General features: G+C 35.6%; 1 protein-coding gene across 2 annotated transcripts; it reads left to right on the top strand.

Moving 5' to 3' along the window:
- The first annotated feature begins 1850 nt into the window (after positions 1-1850).
- Positions 1851-12028, top strand: LOC140164825 (uncharacterized). 2 transcript variants are annotated; one of them, XM_072188200.1, is made up of 2 exons: positions 1851-1939; positions 8733-12028. In XM_072188200.1, exon 2 carries the CDS (start codon positions 8760-8762, stop codon positions 10950-10952), a length of 2193 nt encoding a protein of 730 aa, XP_072044301.1. In that variant the 5' UTR covers positions 1851-1939; positions 8733-8759; the 3' UTR covers positions 10953-12028. The 2 variants fall into 2 exon arrangements, with proteins under 2 accessions (XP_072044301.1, XP_072044302.1); XM_072188201.1 differs by lacking the exon at positions 1851-1939 and adding an exon at positions 2121-2307.
- The last annotated feature ends 6356 nt before the right edge of the window (positions 12029-18384 follow it).

Here is an 18384-nt window from a genome sequence, read left to right as displayed (position 1 = left end):
GTATATAACAAAAGATGTCCTGTAGGCTGTATTCACTTTCATTGTTGTTTTATTCTCAACCAGATATGGTAGTTTGTGTATGCTGTGATTACATGGTCGTCAGCCATTTTCGAACAATTTTATTTAGGGGGTCTATTTCCAAAATAGAGTGGATCTCTTAATTCTTCAGTCTCTTTGTAATTGGCATTAACAGCAACAAGACAGCCTGCAAATGTCTAGGCAACATCTGCCAAGTAAATTAAGTCTCCACCTGTGGTATCTTTCTAGAGCAGCCTTGGTTCTTCGATCCCATCGCTCAAGTGGCCACAAAATGTGAAATGGTAAAATCAATGCAAAATGGGAGGGTGAGAATGAAACGCTCAAAGCGCATCAAAGTTGCTGTACGGCTAATTTCAGATAGTCGACTGGAAGACAGAATACCAGAAGACTCTTGGAGAAGTTGGGTATTATCAGCTGACTTTATGGATCATGATCCAGAAACTTGGACCAGCCGTGATCATGGTGATGACTTTCTTGAGGGGTGGAAATCATTTTTTAATACAAACATTAAGGTGATAAACGTTAATGCAGAGCATGGAGTGGCACTGGTGCAGGAGTTCAACACGATGAAGACCATGCCAGTTGCAGTTCCTTTTGCAAGTTATATCTGAGCATCAACACCAGTTTCCTGACAGCCATGAGAAAGTCAACATCCTTTTTATAAATTGCAGCAAATTATAAAATTAACTATTCCCAGTCTGACAGTCAGCACAGACTATGTTATTTGGGTTAGAACAATGAATGTGAATACAGAACAGTTTTTGTTATGTTAAACTAGTTCAGTTGCTTTTAATGCAACTGCAAAGATTGAGTATCAATGGATACTCTATTGGGAAAATCCCCATAAATTGCTTAAAAATGGCTGACGACCATTAGGAGTACTCACGGCACAAGTTGCCATATCTGGTTGAGTTTAAAACAACATTGGAAGTAAATACAAGACAGCCTTTGTTATAGATATGTTTAACTAGTTACTGTTAATACAATTACAAAGATTGAGTATCAAGAGACACCCTGTTGGAAAAATAGACCCCCTTGAAAATGGCTGACGACCAGTCCGTATTTAGGTTCTCACGGCACATAACTGCTATTTGGTTGCGTTTAAAACAACAATGCAAGTGATTACAAGACATCTTTTGTTATATATATGTTAAAGTAGTTGGTGTTAATGCAATTACAAAGATTCAGTATCAAGAGACAATCTATTTTGAAAATAAACCCCTTGTAAAAGTTGCTCGAAAATGACTGTTGACCGGTATTTAGGAGTACTCACGGCACAAACTACCATATTTAGTTGAGTTTAAAAAATCAATGAAAAGTGAATACAAGACATCTTTTGTTATACACATGTTAAACTAGTTACTGTTAATGCAATTACAAAGATTGGGTATCAAGAGACACTCTATTTTTTATATTAGACCCCTTACAAATGCTTGAAAATGGCAGAGGACCGGTATTTAGGAGTATTCGCATAACGAAGTGCCATATCTGGTTGAGTTTAAAACAACAATGGAAGTAAATACAAGGCACCCTTTGTTATATACATGTTAAACTAGTTACTGTTAATGCATTTAGAAAGATTGAATATCAAGAGACACTCTATTTTGAAAATATACTCCCCTAAAATTGCTCAAAAATGTCCGATGACCAATAATCACGACAGGGGTCACCATATTGGATGCTCTTGGGCTACCAGTAAATATTGTCCGATCTTCCTGAAAATTTTACAGAATAAGTTTTTCATCCAACTGAACCATTCTAAGGGGTAGGAGCATGGAATTTCAGACTTTTGTAAAATAAGAACCACCCTAATGATAGCTCATCTGAAACTGAAAGCTACTGAAAGATCATCGTGAAGTATTGACCCGGAGTATCGATACAATAAGACTTACACTCTCAGGTAAGCTTACAATATACATGATAAAACTGATATACATTCGGGGAAGATTCCATTGATCATTGAAATCAATAATTGATTTATTTTTAAATGTAATGTGGAGGAGGCAGGAGGAACACAGCATGACACTTATAATATAATTTATATAGAGAGCATCATTTACATTTGGGATGATAATGTGAGTGCTGCCATGGAACATAAGATAGACATATTCTTAAAAAAAAAACCCATTTCAGTGGACATCACAGTGAAAATTTCATGAGAAAAATCAAGAATACTAAATGGTACGCACTTGACATCATCTTGAGAAGTGTGTCATCTTCTCTAGCTTTGAATTGAAGCCTTTTGACATACTTTTATACAATGAAAAGGTAGGTAACATTATTCATAGACAATAGCTCCAATGATGCCAATTCATTTAGTTAACCAAAATTAGCCAATAATAATTTAGTAGTATACCGGTACCTATATGTACATCCATATCAAAAGGATGCACTTGTTGGCTGCTACATGTGTCTCATTTCACATAATAACTGGGAATAAACACCAGACTCATTTCAAGTGAGGGTCACTTTATATCATCAGTCACATGGCTTATTAATACAGCGAACATTCCATAACCATGTCACTAGGGGATGATTTGAAGTGACCTCCACTTGAGATGAGCAGGGGCGGATCCAGGTTTTTTTGATAGAGGGGGCGCCTTTTGGTCGACGACGAAAAAAATGGTGTTAAGGGGGTTACCCCCTCGAAAACTCAACGGTTTTGGCCCATTGTTTGCTGTTCATGGCCGAATTTGTTCATTTTTTTGAATTTCTTTAATTTTTTGTATTTTTAAGTTAGGCCGGCGCCCTTTGCTAGTCAAAAAATAGAGCTGCGCCCCCCCCCTAAATCCGCCACTGATGAGTCTGGTATTTATTCCTTGCTATTATGTGAAATGAGGCACATGTAGCAGCCGACAAGTGCATCGTTTTGATATGGATGTACACATATTAGCAGGGACAGACTTAGGTTTCAGTTTTCTACTGGCCCGGAAACGGCAAATCTACTGGCCCTACAATAAATTTACTGGCCCAACTTTTTCAATATGTTCTACTGCAAAAAGTGCAAATAAAGAAGCATGTTCCCATGCCTGTAACCAGGGGGAAGGTGGTGAACACGCCAAATGACCCATTCACGAGCGTAGCGAGCGAAAAAATGGTTTTCAGTCCTTGTCGGTCAAAAAATGTCTCAAATTTTGAACAAAAGTCCACTTTTTAAAAATCCTGGTTATGGGCCTGCATGTTCCAATGCGACTTTTAAAGTTAGAGACTACCAATTACATGTAGACCTACCAAACTTGACACTTGTTACTTGTGTGTTAACATTATTTTATTCTGTGCCACCATGGACCCAAAAAAATCTTTTTCCAAGATCCATGGTGCCACTTTAATTCAAGCAAACCTGAACATTTTTAATTGTTTTGTACTGAGCATACTCAATATAGAGAGACTAGTCACTAACACAAGTTCAGTCAGTAGTCCTTCCTTAATCTATAGTTCCAAAAGTTCACAAAAGAAAAGGTTCAAGTATGCGGTATTTGCGATATCGCTATCATCAGATAGAGCATGAAAGAGCTTGGAAATAGTACATAGGCCTACATCGCCGTATAATTCAAACTTGCTTGCAACGCAAGGATAAGAATAAATAGACAAAAAAATCATTAAATAAAAATATAAATTACACACAGGTACAGAAACTGTGTCCATGCAATTGTGTCCATCACTGATTATATCTTGCCTCAGTCATATGTGTTATATCAGGATCAAAAATCTAGTGGCCCGCCGGGCCAGCATTGTTGGAAGTTTACTGGCCCGAGGCAAAATCAACTGGCCCCGGGCCACCGGGCCACTGCTTAAATCCGTCCCTGATATTAGTAGTTCCAGTAACTGGAACTCAGTATCTTCATTTATCATTGGGATGTTCAGGTCCGTAGATGTCATTATGTTAAAAGACTGCTAGCAAGACTATACCTATTATTAGGGGAAAATTATGAGATAATTAAAGCCATATTATAACATTTCTGTAAAAATATATTAGTATTTATTTTCCATAAAATGTTAGCTTTTATTACTGTCAGATATGTCCCCTTTTAATTTGAGCCAAACAAGTGAGGTGAAGCATAGAAAATTGGAATTTACTACTAGCGCCCATGCAATATAAAACAATATAAAACAAAAGAATTTGATCACTTTCTTTGCCAATATCTCAAAATCAACATTAGCGACATCCGACTCATTTGCCTTGATCGTGTCACATGAACTTACACAGAGGAAGAATTGTTTGAAGTACCTGTATGGTAAGTCAAAATGATCTTGTAAACATTTAGGCCAAATAACAAAAATTGATTTGTTTCACATCCACGTCCCCCCTCCTCACTAGCGGGGACAGTCCATTTTCTCTTTCCAATTTTCATAATAAAGTTTAAGCTTTATACTTTAAAAATGTTATTGCTGATAAACAAGTTTATCACTTGCAAGTGTTTTTGTGGAACTCAGGGGTCTAACGCCTCAAAATCTTAAATAAAAAAAGGGCCTCATTGTTTTACTGGCAGATGCAGAAAATTGCTAGCAATGTCAATTTTAAATAAAAACTGTTGTATTTTGTAAATTAAGCACACAAAAAGAAAACACCTCCCTCCTCCCTCCTCACTTTTCCAAAAAGGTGATGGGGACATGAAACAAGTTTTAATTTTATGTCGTCCAAATTTTTTTCTGGCATCTTGGAACACCCTGAATACAAATTGATTAATTCCAATAATGCAGTGTTGTTTTATCTGCTATAGAAATTTTGAAATTTACCAAAAATTTGGTTATTTTTAAAAGGCCAAATAAAAAGATTAATTTGTTTTGTGTCCACATCCCTCCTCACTTTTTGGGATCAGTCAAATTTCTTTAAAGTTTTATACCCCCCCAAGTGTATGTTTGGCCTCACTTGGTTTGAAAAAAAAAAAAAAGGTTGGTTGGTCGGTTGATTACCTTTTTTTTTACATTTATAAAGTAAAATTTCTAACCGGTTAAATTTAAATATACCTTGCAATAGTATGCTAATTGTGGTGCCTTTATCTACATGTAGGCCTACATGTTAAAGCAGGTTTTAAGTGATGAATTCTGTTTAAAAACATGTATTTTTGGTAAATTAGAATGCAAAAATATAGACTGGTAAAAGAATTTCTGGATTTTCAGAAATTAGGGTTGGTATTCTTTTGTACAGTGAACACTCTTTTGGTTCAATTTTTTTTTTAAGTGAGGCCGATTTGGCAGCTTCCTAGCAGTGGCGTAGATTTCTTTTTGACATTGGGGGATGGGGTTGGAAAAAATTCTTGAAGTATCACCTTTTGGCGACAGAATAAGTTTGTGGTACAAATATGCGTGACAAAATTTGCTATTTTGAAGCTAAACTGATCAAATATGGTGGAAAGAAGGAATCGAAGCATGCGAAAATTTGCACTTTTGGGGCTAAAATGGGCAAAAAATGGGCAAAAAATTGGGGGGTTTTTTCCCCCCCCCCCCCCCGGATCTACGCCTATGCTTCCTAGTCACGCCACTGCTAGTTACATAAAATTTGTGTGTAAAAAATTCTTGCAGATTCATTTGCTTGGCAAAAAAATCATCAAATTTGTATGTTCTGTTATCAGTGGCAGGTTTTTCGGGGAATTGAGGGAAAGCGAATTTCAGGGGGGCAAAATTGATCCAAAAAGTGGAAATTTACATGATTTTGGGGTCCCCCCAGAAGTGTGGCCACTGTTTGTTATTAGAACAAAATTACAACACAGTAGCCTATCATGTAAACGCAAAATCGGAATCAACTGAAATTAAGGCCAGTGATTCCCTGAGCATATAGCACATAGGGTGATTGGGTCATCGCACCACATGGGATTCATGCTTGCACAGTAGTAGTTAGGCCTAAAAAATTGTTTAATTGGCGTAACCCGACTGACCATAAAAGTACGCCCAACCCTAGACTTTTTTTTGTTCTTTTGCAAAAAAATAATAACCACATGGGGTAAAGAAAAAATTGGAAACCAGTTAAATTTTTATCACAATGTAGGAAAATAAAATCCCAAAGCCATAGAGTAAAGGAGCTTTTTTTCTTCCAAAAGTGCTTACTTTTTCCGCACCAGAAAATAGGGAATTTACAAGTTTCGATTTACCCCGGGACAAAGTCAGCATGATAGGATCGGTGGAGGCACTCCGATCTGAAGTGGCAGGGACGTGCCTCGGCCATGTTAAAAGTAGGGGGCATTCAGATGAAGTACATTAAAAATACATGGGGTCATTCAGTACATAGCCTAAATAAAAACGGGGTCATTTGGTATGAAACTTTAGAAAATGGGGGCCATTGGGGTAACAAACTGTAAAATGTGGATCATTGGGTACATGATTTCCAAAAGGGGGTCATATACGAGGGGCAGTCAGTATGTTTTAAGAGTTGACTCGTGACGTCATTTGTGGATTGTTTTCATGGCATTTCTCAATGATTACATAAACACTGTACCTTTGTCTTTCAAACAACACATGTAAAAATTCTATCACACACATGATTACGTAACAGCATTCGCATAAAATCAATGGTCTAGAGTCACCTGGTGAAATTGAGGTGTTTTTGTTAAGGGAAATAAGATGATGAAATGAGGTATTGTTGTATTTTCTATATTTTCTCGGGAATTAAAGAATGGAGAATGCTGCCTTTTGGAACAGTAATAGAACACAAACTACCAGTTCATTAAACTATGTTTGTTGGGCTGTAAAGGTTTTAGTTTATTTAAAATGCGTGGTCAAATATGTCTTATTTTTGACAAAAACAAGGCTTTTCTGTCTTTAAAAATCTTGATATTGCCAAAAATAGCAAACGTGGAAATTTAATTTGTTTTGCCAGTTCTGTTGACTAATCTCCACACATTTAAACGGGAGTCTCCCTAGAAAATATTTGAATCCGTGATTAAAATATAACTGTCATTGTTACATTTATACAAAAAGAAGTGGTACAAAGAGAGAGGCCATCGTTTGAATGAGAAATTTATTTTTAAAACTTTTCTGTTCATTTCAGGTTGAGATCATCCATAAAATTCATATGAATATTTAAATTACAATTTTCATAGCATTTTGTAATATTTTAGGCCCTATTTACATGGAATTTAGCAATTTTTGTGCATTTCCACCATGTTGTATCGGTCATCCCACCTGCGCATGCGCAGATTGTTGTTTCATTTGCACCAGTTATCATCGCACTGAGTACCAGCTCTCACACGTGACCAGTCATTATATTTTAATCTGTTTCATTTTTGAGATAATTAATGTCATTTGTAATAACTGCTTTTTCATTTTCGCCATTTTTGCAGAATAATTTTGCTTCCATTCAAGCCCTAAAGTTGTTGAAGTTTCTAGACGTCCCATTACCACCAAAGTTTAATGGCGAGTCTCATATTTTACCAAATGCAAACGGAGGACCTAGTGTTTATTCCTGCCCAAAACTAGCCATATGCACCTTGTACTTTTGCTGTTTTCCGACATTGTAAACACGTGTTTTTTCTGTAATTTAAAAGGCCCGCCTTTTTGCGTGATTTTTTGGCAGTGTCCCTAGTATATTGATTTTATGCTAATGCTGTTACGTAATCATGTGTATGATATAATTTTTACATGTGTTGTTTGAAAGACAAAGGTACAGTGTTTATGTAATCATTGAGAAATGGCATGAAAACAATCCGCATATGACGTCACGAGTCAACTCTTAAAACATACTGACTGCCCCTCGTAGTACAAACATGTAAAAACACATAAGTGCCAAACTGTAAAACAATGGCTATACTGGATGATTGATTTTAGCTGGGATTTGAGATCCCAATATTTCTTGTGGAAAATACAAATACTGCATGAAAAAGGTGGATCCTTGGGTATTTGACATTTTAAATAAAACAGGGGGGTCATTAGAATAAAGAGGTCATTGAATACCTGAAATATTTTTAAAGGGGGTCATTGGGTAATATGTAGGCCAGTAACACAAAGAAGGGGGTCTTTGGGTAGAAGCCAGTTTGAAAAAGGGGGTCTATCCCAAGGCACATGCTGCATATCGAAAGTACCCTCCCCCAGATATGATCAATCCATCCCTGCTATTTAGTTTGCATTGTATGTTGATTTGTGAGTCTGAAATCTTAATAAGTGTCACAAATAGTGGACCAGTACAACATTAAAGGTCAAGTATAAAAACGGCACCTCATATTGCTAAAAACAGAGGGCGCTTTAAAAATCTGCAAAGTTCTTCCATGTAAATATGAAACATCATGATTGTTATACGAGTGGATATTCATACGTAGTGGTATATAAAATGATTAAAGAGTTTAACTTCAACACTACACTATTTTTTCGCTCACCTGGAACGTTTTCACTAGTTCGACTAGTGTCTTCAGCAGATGGTGATGCTGTGATGATATCTTGACGGTCTACGATCGGGATAACCTTCACTGATGACGTCATATGATTGACAGAATGACGTCATAGGATGTTACGATTTTTTTTCCTGTTCTAGACAAGTAACATCCTATGACGTCATTCTGTCATCACCATCTGCTGAAGACGCTAGTCGAACTAGTGAAAACATTCCAGGTGAGCGAAAAATAGTGTAGTGTTGAAGTTAAACTCTTTAATCATCATGATTGTTAATTGGTAATTATAGGCCTAAGACTAAGAGATCTAGAAGCTCTATTTTGATATATTGGTAAATCACATGATTAACCAATATTTTCTGTTTTTTCCTCTAGATGAGCACTTGGCATATGTGACCAAAGATGGCAGCCATCCATCCGTTCACCTGCTGGCATTGTGGCAGCTATTTCCATGACTTTGATCTTTATCAGAAGCATGCAAAAAGGCACAAGAAGAGGTTCCAAAATATCAACCCGACTTCATCAAGACCATCATGGATGAGAAATCGGCGAAAAACAAGCACCACAAGAACAAAGGGTATCAAAAATTTGCCTGTGAAATTGGAAATGCCCATTAAAATTAAAAAGTTAAGAAAGTGTCAGTTTTGTCACGAATACCTTGTAGAGGAATTCTCATCAGAGCATAAGTGTATGATCATAAGATATATTGATAATAATAATAACGTGGCAGAGGACTTCAAATGCGAAATATGCCTGAAGTTATATCCCACTAGAGCAAAGCTTGTCAAGCATTTCCGAGTCCATGCTCCGAAAATCCACAAATGCGAGTTATGTGGAATACGAAAAGGCAGTAAAAGTGGACTGTTAACGCACATGAGAAAGCACACACATGAAAAACCCTTTCATTGTGAGATATGTACAAAGAGTTTCTCATGGGGTGGGTCGTTAAAATCACACATGCTGGTTCATAATGGTGTGAAAGCTTTTCAATGCCTGTATTGTCAGAAAGGGTTTACGCAGAAAGCCCACTTGATGCAGCATTTTCGATTCCATATAAACGATAAACCATTTGAATGCTCCTATTGCGAGAAGCGCTTCACATATAAAAATGGTCTGGTAACCCATACAAGGACTCACACCAAAGAGAAACCATATCAGTGTAAATATTGTCAGAAATTCCTCGCACATCCAAATTCGTTGAAATGCCACCACAGAACTCACACCAAAGAGAAGCCTTACAAATGTCAGTATTGTGAGAAATCGTTTGCAAATGATTCCAGTCTACGGGGGCACAAGAGGATACACACCAAAGAGAAACCTTATCAGTGTGAGCACTGTTTCAAGTCATTTGCATATCGCAGTGCAATAGTGATGCATTTACGAATACACACCAACGAAAAGCCCTACCAGTGTCGTTTCTGTCAGACCAAATTCCGACATGCTAATTCGTTGAAGATGCATTGCAGGATTCACACTCACGAAAAACCATATCACTGTTTGTTTTGCTCAAAATCGTTTGCTCACCAAGGTACGTTGGTAATGCACACTCGTACTCACACTAAAGAAAAGCCCTACCGATGCAAACTTTGCGACAAATGTTTTGCCTATCGCTCGTCCATGCTAATGCACACTAACAGACATTCTCACGAAAGGCCATTCTCATGTGACAAATGTGAGAAATGTTTTAAAGATAAAGGCGACTTGAAGAAGCATGAGACGAGACATTCATCCATAAAACCTCACAAATGTGAGGAATGTGAGAAATGTTTCATTTCTATGAAAGAATTACGATCGCATTTCAAAACTCACACCAAAGAGAAACCATATCAGTGTGATCAATGTGGTACTTCGTTTGCGCATCTTGCATCGCTGAAAAGCCACATAATACGCATCCACAAGCATGAAAAAAACCATCCATGTCCCAGGTGTGACATGAAGTTTGCGTGTAAAGCAGATGTTACGAGACACATGAGAGTCCACACAAAAGAGACGCCTTTCCATTGCCCGTATTGCGAGAGGAAGTTCTCTCATGCTGGTCAAAAACGTGATCACGTGAGAACTCACACCAATGAAAAACCGTACAAATGCCAGTTTTGTGAGAAAGCATTCAGACGTAGAGATCACATGAGAAATCATGAGAGGATCCATACCAAAGAGAAACCGTATCCTTGTGAATACTGCGATAGACGATTTACCCAGAAAACGGACATCATCAAGCATAGACGGACACACACCAAAGAGAAACCGTATAAATGTACCTATTGTGAGAAAGCGTTCATTTGTAAAGCGTATTTGAATAATCACCAAAGGACTCACACTGGAGAAAAGCCCTACCAATGCGATTACTGCGAACGACGCTTTACGTTTAGAGGCGGATATACCGATCACCTTAAGACCCATACTAAAGAGAAACCTTATGGGTGTCATGTCTGCGATAAAAAGTTTGCACGGAATGATCATCTGAAGAAACATGTGCTGTCACATTCCAGAGATAGAAAACCATATCATTGTCAGTTTTGTGCTGAGTGTTATGCTAGGAAGGATTATCTTGCAAAGCATATCAAAAAGGAACATGCCGGTGAGGGGGAAACATAGTCTGTTTCAGTGAGCAATTATTTTATGAGAAATTATTTTGAACTTGACATAAGTATGATTAAATTGTTTTTTCAATCAAGTTCTCACTACATTTTGATAAGTGATGAGAGTAGAAGTTTGATGACATGGTACTACACCCCATGATAAATTTGTAACTATTTTTGCATTTTTCTCAAAAAATAATAACGCACTGGTATCAAAAGTTATGTATATTATAGGGGCAAGGAATCCAGTTACTACACTGGAATTTCAGTGACACAAGACAAGCGGTACATTATTTATGATAAGAAAAGAGGTACTTGTCTTGAATCACTGAAATGTCAGTGAAGTTATTGGATTCCTTGCCCCTATAATATACATAACTTTTGTTACAAGTGTGTAGTTATTTTTTGAGAAAATGCAAAATTTGTCACAAAATTTATCAGGGGGTGTAGTACCACCTTAAGGAAAGTGCTTTCGTTGGGATGATGACCCCCTCACTCCCTTCCTGTAACTTACCTGTAAAATATCAAAAAGTCCAACCCCATTTTGTTAACTTTGACCGAAATTTCAACTAGTTGTTTACAAAGGTGCAAACTTATAGGTCATCATCAAACTTTTGGTTTGTTCACTAAGGATTTTGTTTTTGGGCCAATTTGACAATTTATTAAGATGTTTGGCTCACGCCTGGCATGCTTGGACCAAAATTCTCTTAAATAGTTTTTTCTTACGTGATGTGATGGTGATCAGGCCAAATTAAAGTTGTGTGTCGCTAATATTAATTTTGAGATCCAATAACAGCAATCAGCTTTTGTATTTTATAATTCTGAGCAACACTTAAGGCAAATTATGATGGATTTTTTTTCCATTAAAATGGCACGTATTGAAAACTAAAACTGAATTTTGATTTTGCGTTACAAACAACTCATTCGCATCACCCATGGCCATAGCGGGCACACTTAATGAGAGTATTAAAATGTTAGTGATTTTAATTTGATTGACATTCTCAAATAATGATGATAAATTGAAGGCTACATGTATAAGCACCAACTGCAATCGATCACTTGAAAATGATAACACTCCCAGCAAACACACCTCCACACACACAATAAGTTTTAAAAAGTTATAAACATATTTTAGTAACTTTTTTTATATTGAAGTAATAACATTTTAAAAGTTATTAAATGATTGTAAAACTTTTTTCAAATATTTTGTCAACAGTTAAAGGAGTATATGTGATCCTAGCATCCTCTTTTTATGACATTTTCCAGTAGATATCCATGAAAAAAGCTTATTCCCAAAATTTAAGTTGATTTATGTATGATTATGGTGTATTACACTGCTCCATAGACAATGTATTGTAATTTCATTCTGGTATACCAGAACAAAATTCAAATTTCAAGATATTTTTGCTAAATGAATTAATCTGCAAGAATTTTTTTGTACATAACATGAAGCCAGAAGTTTCCAATGGTATAAAAATCTTAACTTTTTTTTAGAAATGTGTGGGGATGCTGCTGTGGATCACGAAATGCCCTTTAAAAATTACCCTAAACGTTCGCCTAATGGCGCTATGGAGTCATTCACTCCATTGACATAACTGGAATTTTAGACACAAACTAAAAGTGCCCTCCCATAAAAATCCCACCAGCAAATAAGGACATACCCTTAATTCTTGTTGGGATTTTTAGAGGCGAATGTTTACGGTACATTGTAAGAATGCTTGCAGCAAGTTTTCGAAGTGTTTTTGAATGTTATTAAACGTTTTATACTATTTACCCTTTATATTATAACTCAATATTTGAATGTTTTCTGCTGGGTAGGCATTTTATATGCTCTCATCATTATCTCAGCAAACAAAGTATGAGAAGGAAATTAATCCATTTATACTGTTAAATTTTGTAATTGTAACATTCAAGGAAGGTGACCTGATATATTTGGAAAATCAAATTCTTTAAAACTTATGTATAACATAAACTGTTGTCCCTTTCAAGCATTCATGCAAAAAGATCATTGTAAATGCGACTAATTCTTCATGGAATTACTGACATTTAATACAGCATATAAACTGGTAGTCTACAGTGTTTTTATTAATGATAATCATCATAATCATGTAAAAAATTGATATCAAATGAAAGATCTTATTTTTCTCATTAACATACTGAAATTAGGAGTTCCAAGTCGGTGTATTTCGGAAGATATCATCAAGAAACTGGTATACCATAATTATTTGAGACTAATTCGACAGTTTTTTGACGATTTCTTCGGAAATGTACCGATTTGGAATGTCTAATTTCAATAAATTAATGAGAAAAATATGAGCTTTCACCTGATACCAAAATCTGCATTTTGATAGGGTAAAGTTGGGGATGAGGCTGTCAATCAAGTCACCCACCTTTAAGGGAACTGGGTCAAGTAATGTAATATGCAATGCAATGCAGGTAGCAATACCAAGTACTGAGAGTAGAACAGAAACATGTGTTATTTGCTTTGAAATTATTCCACATTAGATATTAAAGGTGGGTGGCCAGGTTTTTAATTTGGAGTAAGTTGTAGTGCACTGTGCTCCAGCAGTTGATAAACATTTGATTTTTTGAACAAGGTATACCTTTTCTTAAATTTCCTTGTTTTGGGTACCGTACCCTATTCACGATAATTATGTAGTGCCTGACCATGAATAAACACCTTTTTACATGAATCTTTGGTCAGGCATGATACCCCCTCCCCTGATCTATGGCCAGTGTCATCCCACAGTGTATTATAATATCACAGTGCAGTATTGCACCAGTTTAGTATTGTTGTGTTTATTGAATAGTTAGTTCAAGATTTTTATATGAAAATATTGGCTTTGTAATGAACACAATTTATTATTGTTTATTTAAATAAGAATGATTAAAAGCTTGTCAAATGTATTGTATGTATTATTGGAATGAATGAATCAAGTGTATAATTTGTTAATCTATTATGATTCACCAAATATTGTATTAATATATATTACTAGATTTTGCGGTTCTCGGGTCGGGCGGTTCTCGTGATAGGCCTATTTCAAATTACACAACACCCATTACTTATATACCTGCCCTGACCATTTAACTACTAAGAAATGCGTCTCTCAATGATCAAGATCAAAACTTGACACAACTTTATCAACTCTGTTTGTTTTGTAGCCGTGATGCTTACTTGTAATCGGAAACGTGAACGCAGTTATAGGCCTTACCATAACTAATTATTTTTATGCTAATCATTCTGGGGACCCCGGAAATAATCATGTTGTGCTGAAATAGGCCTATATGCATGTGTTCCGTATTGAAATATGTGTTGAAAATAGGCCTATTAGTCCGATGAGATGCACCTGTTAGTCACACTGTAATGCTTTCCATGATCAAGACCCAACTTGACTCAACTCTGTTTGTTTTATAGGTGTGATGCTTACTTCGGTAATTCGGTAGGCCTACCCATAATCTGGAAACCCATCATTCGCCTCTTCCATGCCCTGCCCTGTTACTAAAGTAATGAAATCAATCGCGATCTGTTGCGTCGTGCTAGAGGACCGAGTGTGATCACACCGGGCGCTTTGCATCATTAAGAACAATACTCTGCGCACACTCCCGTTGATACTCGCGATAGCGCATCACGAGCACCGATAGTGCACCGCTGTGGACGCGAACCGCACTTGGAAGTTTAACGCGATAAGCGCACGGACGGACACTCTGTAAATAGTATTAAGATAATTTGTCAAAAATGCACCTGTTAATAATATGATATACTTCATCTAATAATGTATTGGTTAATTATAATTATGCTGGGCGGCCCTGATTTGGTAAAATGATCTAACTTGAAATTAAAATCGCTGTTTCGAGAAAAAGAGCTTTTAAGTTTGAACACTTGACGTTTTTCTTTTTGAATAAAATAAATTATTAAACAGATCTAATGTCTTAGAAAATATAAAAATCTCATTATATGGTGGCATGGTGGTGATTTAAGGATGTCACCAATGGAAAGAGCGCCCTCACATTACCCAAGATATGGATTTATCTCAAAATGTCCCAATTTCAAGTTAGATCGTTTTACCAAATCAGGGCCGTGGTAATGTACTGTTAATATTTGTTCTAATTTGTAACTATGGCATCTAATTTATTATCAGGTATATGTTCACTTGTGCTACAATTTGTCAATATTTTATTTAATTTATTATAATTTATCATGTATTTGTTCTTTATTTATTGTTATTATTTGTCGATATTGTATATAATTTATCAGGTATTTGTTTTTATTTTTTTGTTATAATTTGTCAATATTGTATTTAATTTATTAATTAAAATCTATGTGTTATTTTTTTGTTATAAAATAATTTGTCAATATCGTATTAATTTATAATGATTTAACAAATAATGTATTCATTAATTTATCAGAGTTTATCAAAAAATGTGTATAAAGAGTTTAGATGCAAAACTGATTAATGCCACCAATATTGTGCCCTGATGGGCTATTCCATTTAAAATCCACATTCTCCCCTGTGGAAGATTTTGGAAATATCTTCCACAGGGGAGTATGAATTTCAAACAGAATGAATGAACTATTTAGCCGCTCCATTCGAAACTAACCCGCCTTCATTGGAAGATTCATGTTATATCATTCTCAGAGGGTGTATGAAATTCATACTCCCCTGTGGAAGATATTTCCAAAATCTTCCACAGGGGGTGTGGATTTGGAATAAATAGCCCAATGCTGGCTTAAAATTTCGTAAAATTGTACTTGATAATTTCAAGGTAAATTTTTTGAAAATATCCAAAGTAGCACATATCTTAATATCATTTTCTTTATATTGGACAGTTATATCTCAAATTGAGAAAATGGATATATCAGTTTTGGAATCTGAACTTGGCTAAATAAAGTATCCGTTTCCTTTATCAATGTCTTTCATAATTATAGACAGTATTTTGTGTGTGCACAATAAAGTTTCAGTTTCATATTATTTTATTGAGCCATTTGTCCTTTGTCAGAAAGCTTGTAGAGAGCTATCAAGAGTATCTAAAGCATATAAGCCTAGGTTTCACCATAGAGAAAATGAAGTTTGGGTTAAATAAGGATTTTATTTGGATGTTCCTTCTCCCTCCAAATGAGACATTTTCAATGAACAAGTTATCCCTACCCTGAACCACATGTGCAGGTCCGAGTATTGCTGTGAATTTTTGAAAATAAATTATGAAAACTTTAAAAAACTGATGAATCCCTGAATACCACCTTCAAAGCAACTACTAAGAATAAAGGAATTGTATTCAAGTACATTACAATATTTATTGTACTACATTACAATATTTATTGTACATAAATCTACACAATATAAAATTCAACATAACACCAGCCTAATTACTCCAGATTCCAGAAAAATACAGCACTAAAGTTTTTGGAATAAAAAAATATTATTATTCTGTTTTGCCAAATAATATTTGAAATTCTAATCCTATGTTTCATTTGTTTCATTTGGCAAAACAAGGTAATATTTTTTAATTCCAAAAAAAAATTACTGCTATATTTTTCTTGAATCGGGTGTAGAATTACTCGTTTCATAAAAATGGGGCATAATGTGACCTGTTCAGGCCTTTGTTGGAAGTTTTGAATTTAAGATTAATTTTAGGAGGAAAAACAATTGAAAAATATTAGAATATTATTAGCAATAACAGGAAGTGAAATCAATATATTTATTGACACTAGCTGTATTGTGATTCAAATGGTGTCACAACTTCACAAAGTATCCAAAAAAGAACATTTTGGACTGGCAGGATACATTAATTTTTTGAAAATGGGATTGTTTTTCACGACTACAATCTTAGAAATAATTGTTCGAACACTTTTAAGGCCTTATTGAACACGGTTCCCCTTCTACCCCCGTACAATGTTGGCATGCCCAATATGTTCATCTTCGCCATATCTTCTCCCAACATTGTTTGGTGGGGAAGGCCTAGGGGAGGGGGCATGTTTAAGATGAACATTGAGACAACACTATTATAATTCTTAGTTTCCAGTGGCTCATATAGCGTGCGCACTATACTAAGAAGAACATGGGAATTACAGTGCCGCGTGGGTGTTCGAACACTTTTTCTGGGATTGTAGGTAATGATTGTATCAACCTGATAATAACTGGCTAATATTGTACTGATTAATCAACCACTGAACCACATTTGGGTATTCCAGTTGAAATCCTTACACCCACTACGAAAGACATGACTTTCACAAGGGAGTATCTGAATCGGTGACTTCATATTTTGAAATCTGCACCCACGTGCAAGATTAAGGACAGGTCTTCCATAGCGATACCGTATTCATTCCATTAACCGTCCATGCCGCTATAAACGCAGACCCAGTGACTTAACAACAAGCCAACTATGATATTAGTTTATTAACTACCATGCAAATAACCATGGTCTGAAACATATGACACACTGACGATGATAGATGAATATTTTGGGCCTTTTTTTACCTAAACAATGTAAAAAATAAGCGCCCACCAAAAATGACTTTGTTAAGCATCTGGGGCGGTTAATGGAACAAATACGGAATATGGATCTTAACTGGAATGGCCTAGCCCATTTTGTGACACAATCAGGAATGAGTCTAACATCGACAATTTTTAATTTTGGATTTTTGTTCATTATTCAGTATGGTCCAAACCTGTATATATTGGACTAAACTGGTTACAAAGCCACTAATATTTGACTAAACTGGTTGCAAACCCATTCATATTACACTAAACTGGTTACACAAGGTTAATGATTGATTTGCTAACTTCCAAAACAGTAATAATGTATAACCTGGTTTTGTCCATGACTCTTAAAATCATTAGCAACATTTAGACATGTTCCTCTTGATCACATCCACAGAATTAAAACGTACTCGACCGCCATCTTGATACACGCATGGAGCAAAAGTTTGTGTTTTGCTTGAAATGCACCCGAAACTAATTGGCGCTTACGTGCACAATGCTAATGCTTCTGTGTCTATTGAGCAACGCAATAATAGTGCAATTATCACACAGAATTGTTTTAGCTCGTTTCCACATACTGTTGGCAAGGACCTAAATATCCCCAATTTTGTCCCCATAACTGACTGTGCTATTGCACAGGTGGTAGAATTCTGCGATTATGTCACATATAATAATAATGTAGTCACAAAATTTCAACAATTTAGACGGAAAAGTATCTTTATAATACTATACAATGTATCATAAATTCATAATACTATATTTTCATGATGATTCTCTTACACAAGAAATTTACATTAGTTTTATACATATCGTTACACTATATACAACATTCTATAACCTATTTACATTGTACATACATTTTCTGTCCATACATACAGTGATATTTACAAAACATGTTAGGTAATATAAAATCAACCAGATATTTTCACAATAAGAACCAACTCTGATCAAAAACCAAAAAATGATCTT

The sequence above is a fragment of the Amphiura filiformis genome, chromosome 11 (assembly GCF_039555335.1).
Source record: "Amphiura filiformis chromosome 11, Afil_fr2py, whole genome shotgun sequence".
Lineage (NCBI taxonomy): Eukaryota > Metazoa > Echinodermata > Ophiuroidea > Amphilepidida > Amphiuridae > Amphiura > Amphiura filiformis.
This window is presented reverse-complemented; position numbering and strand designations above follow the sequence as displayed.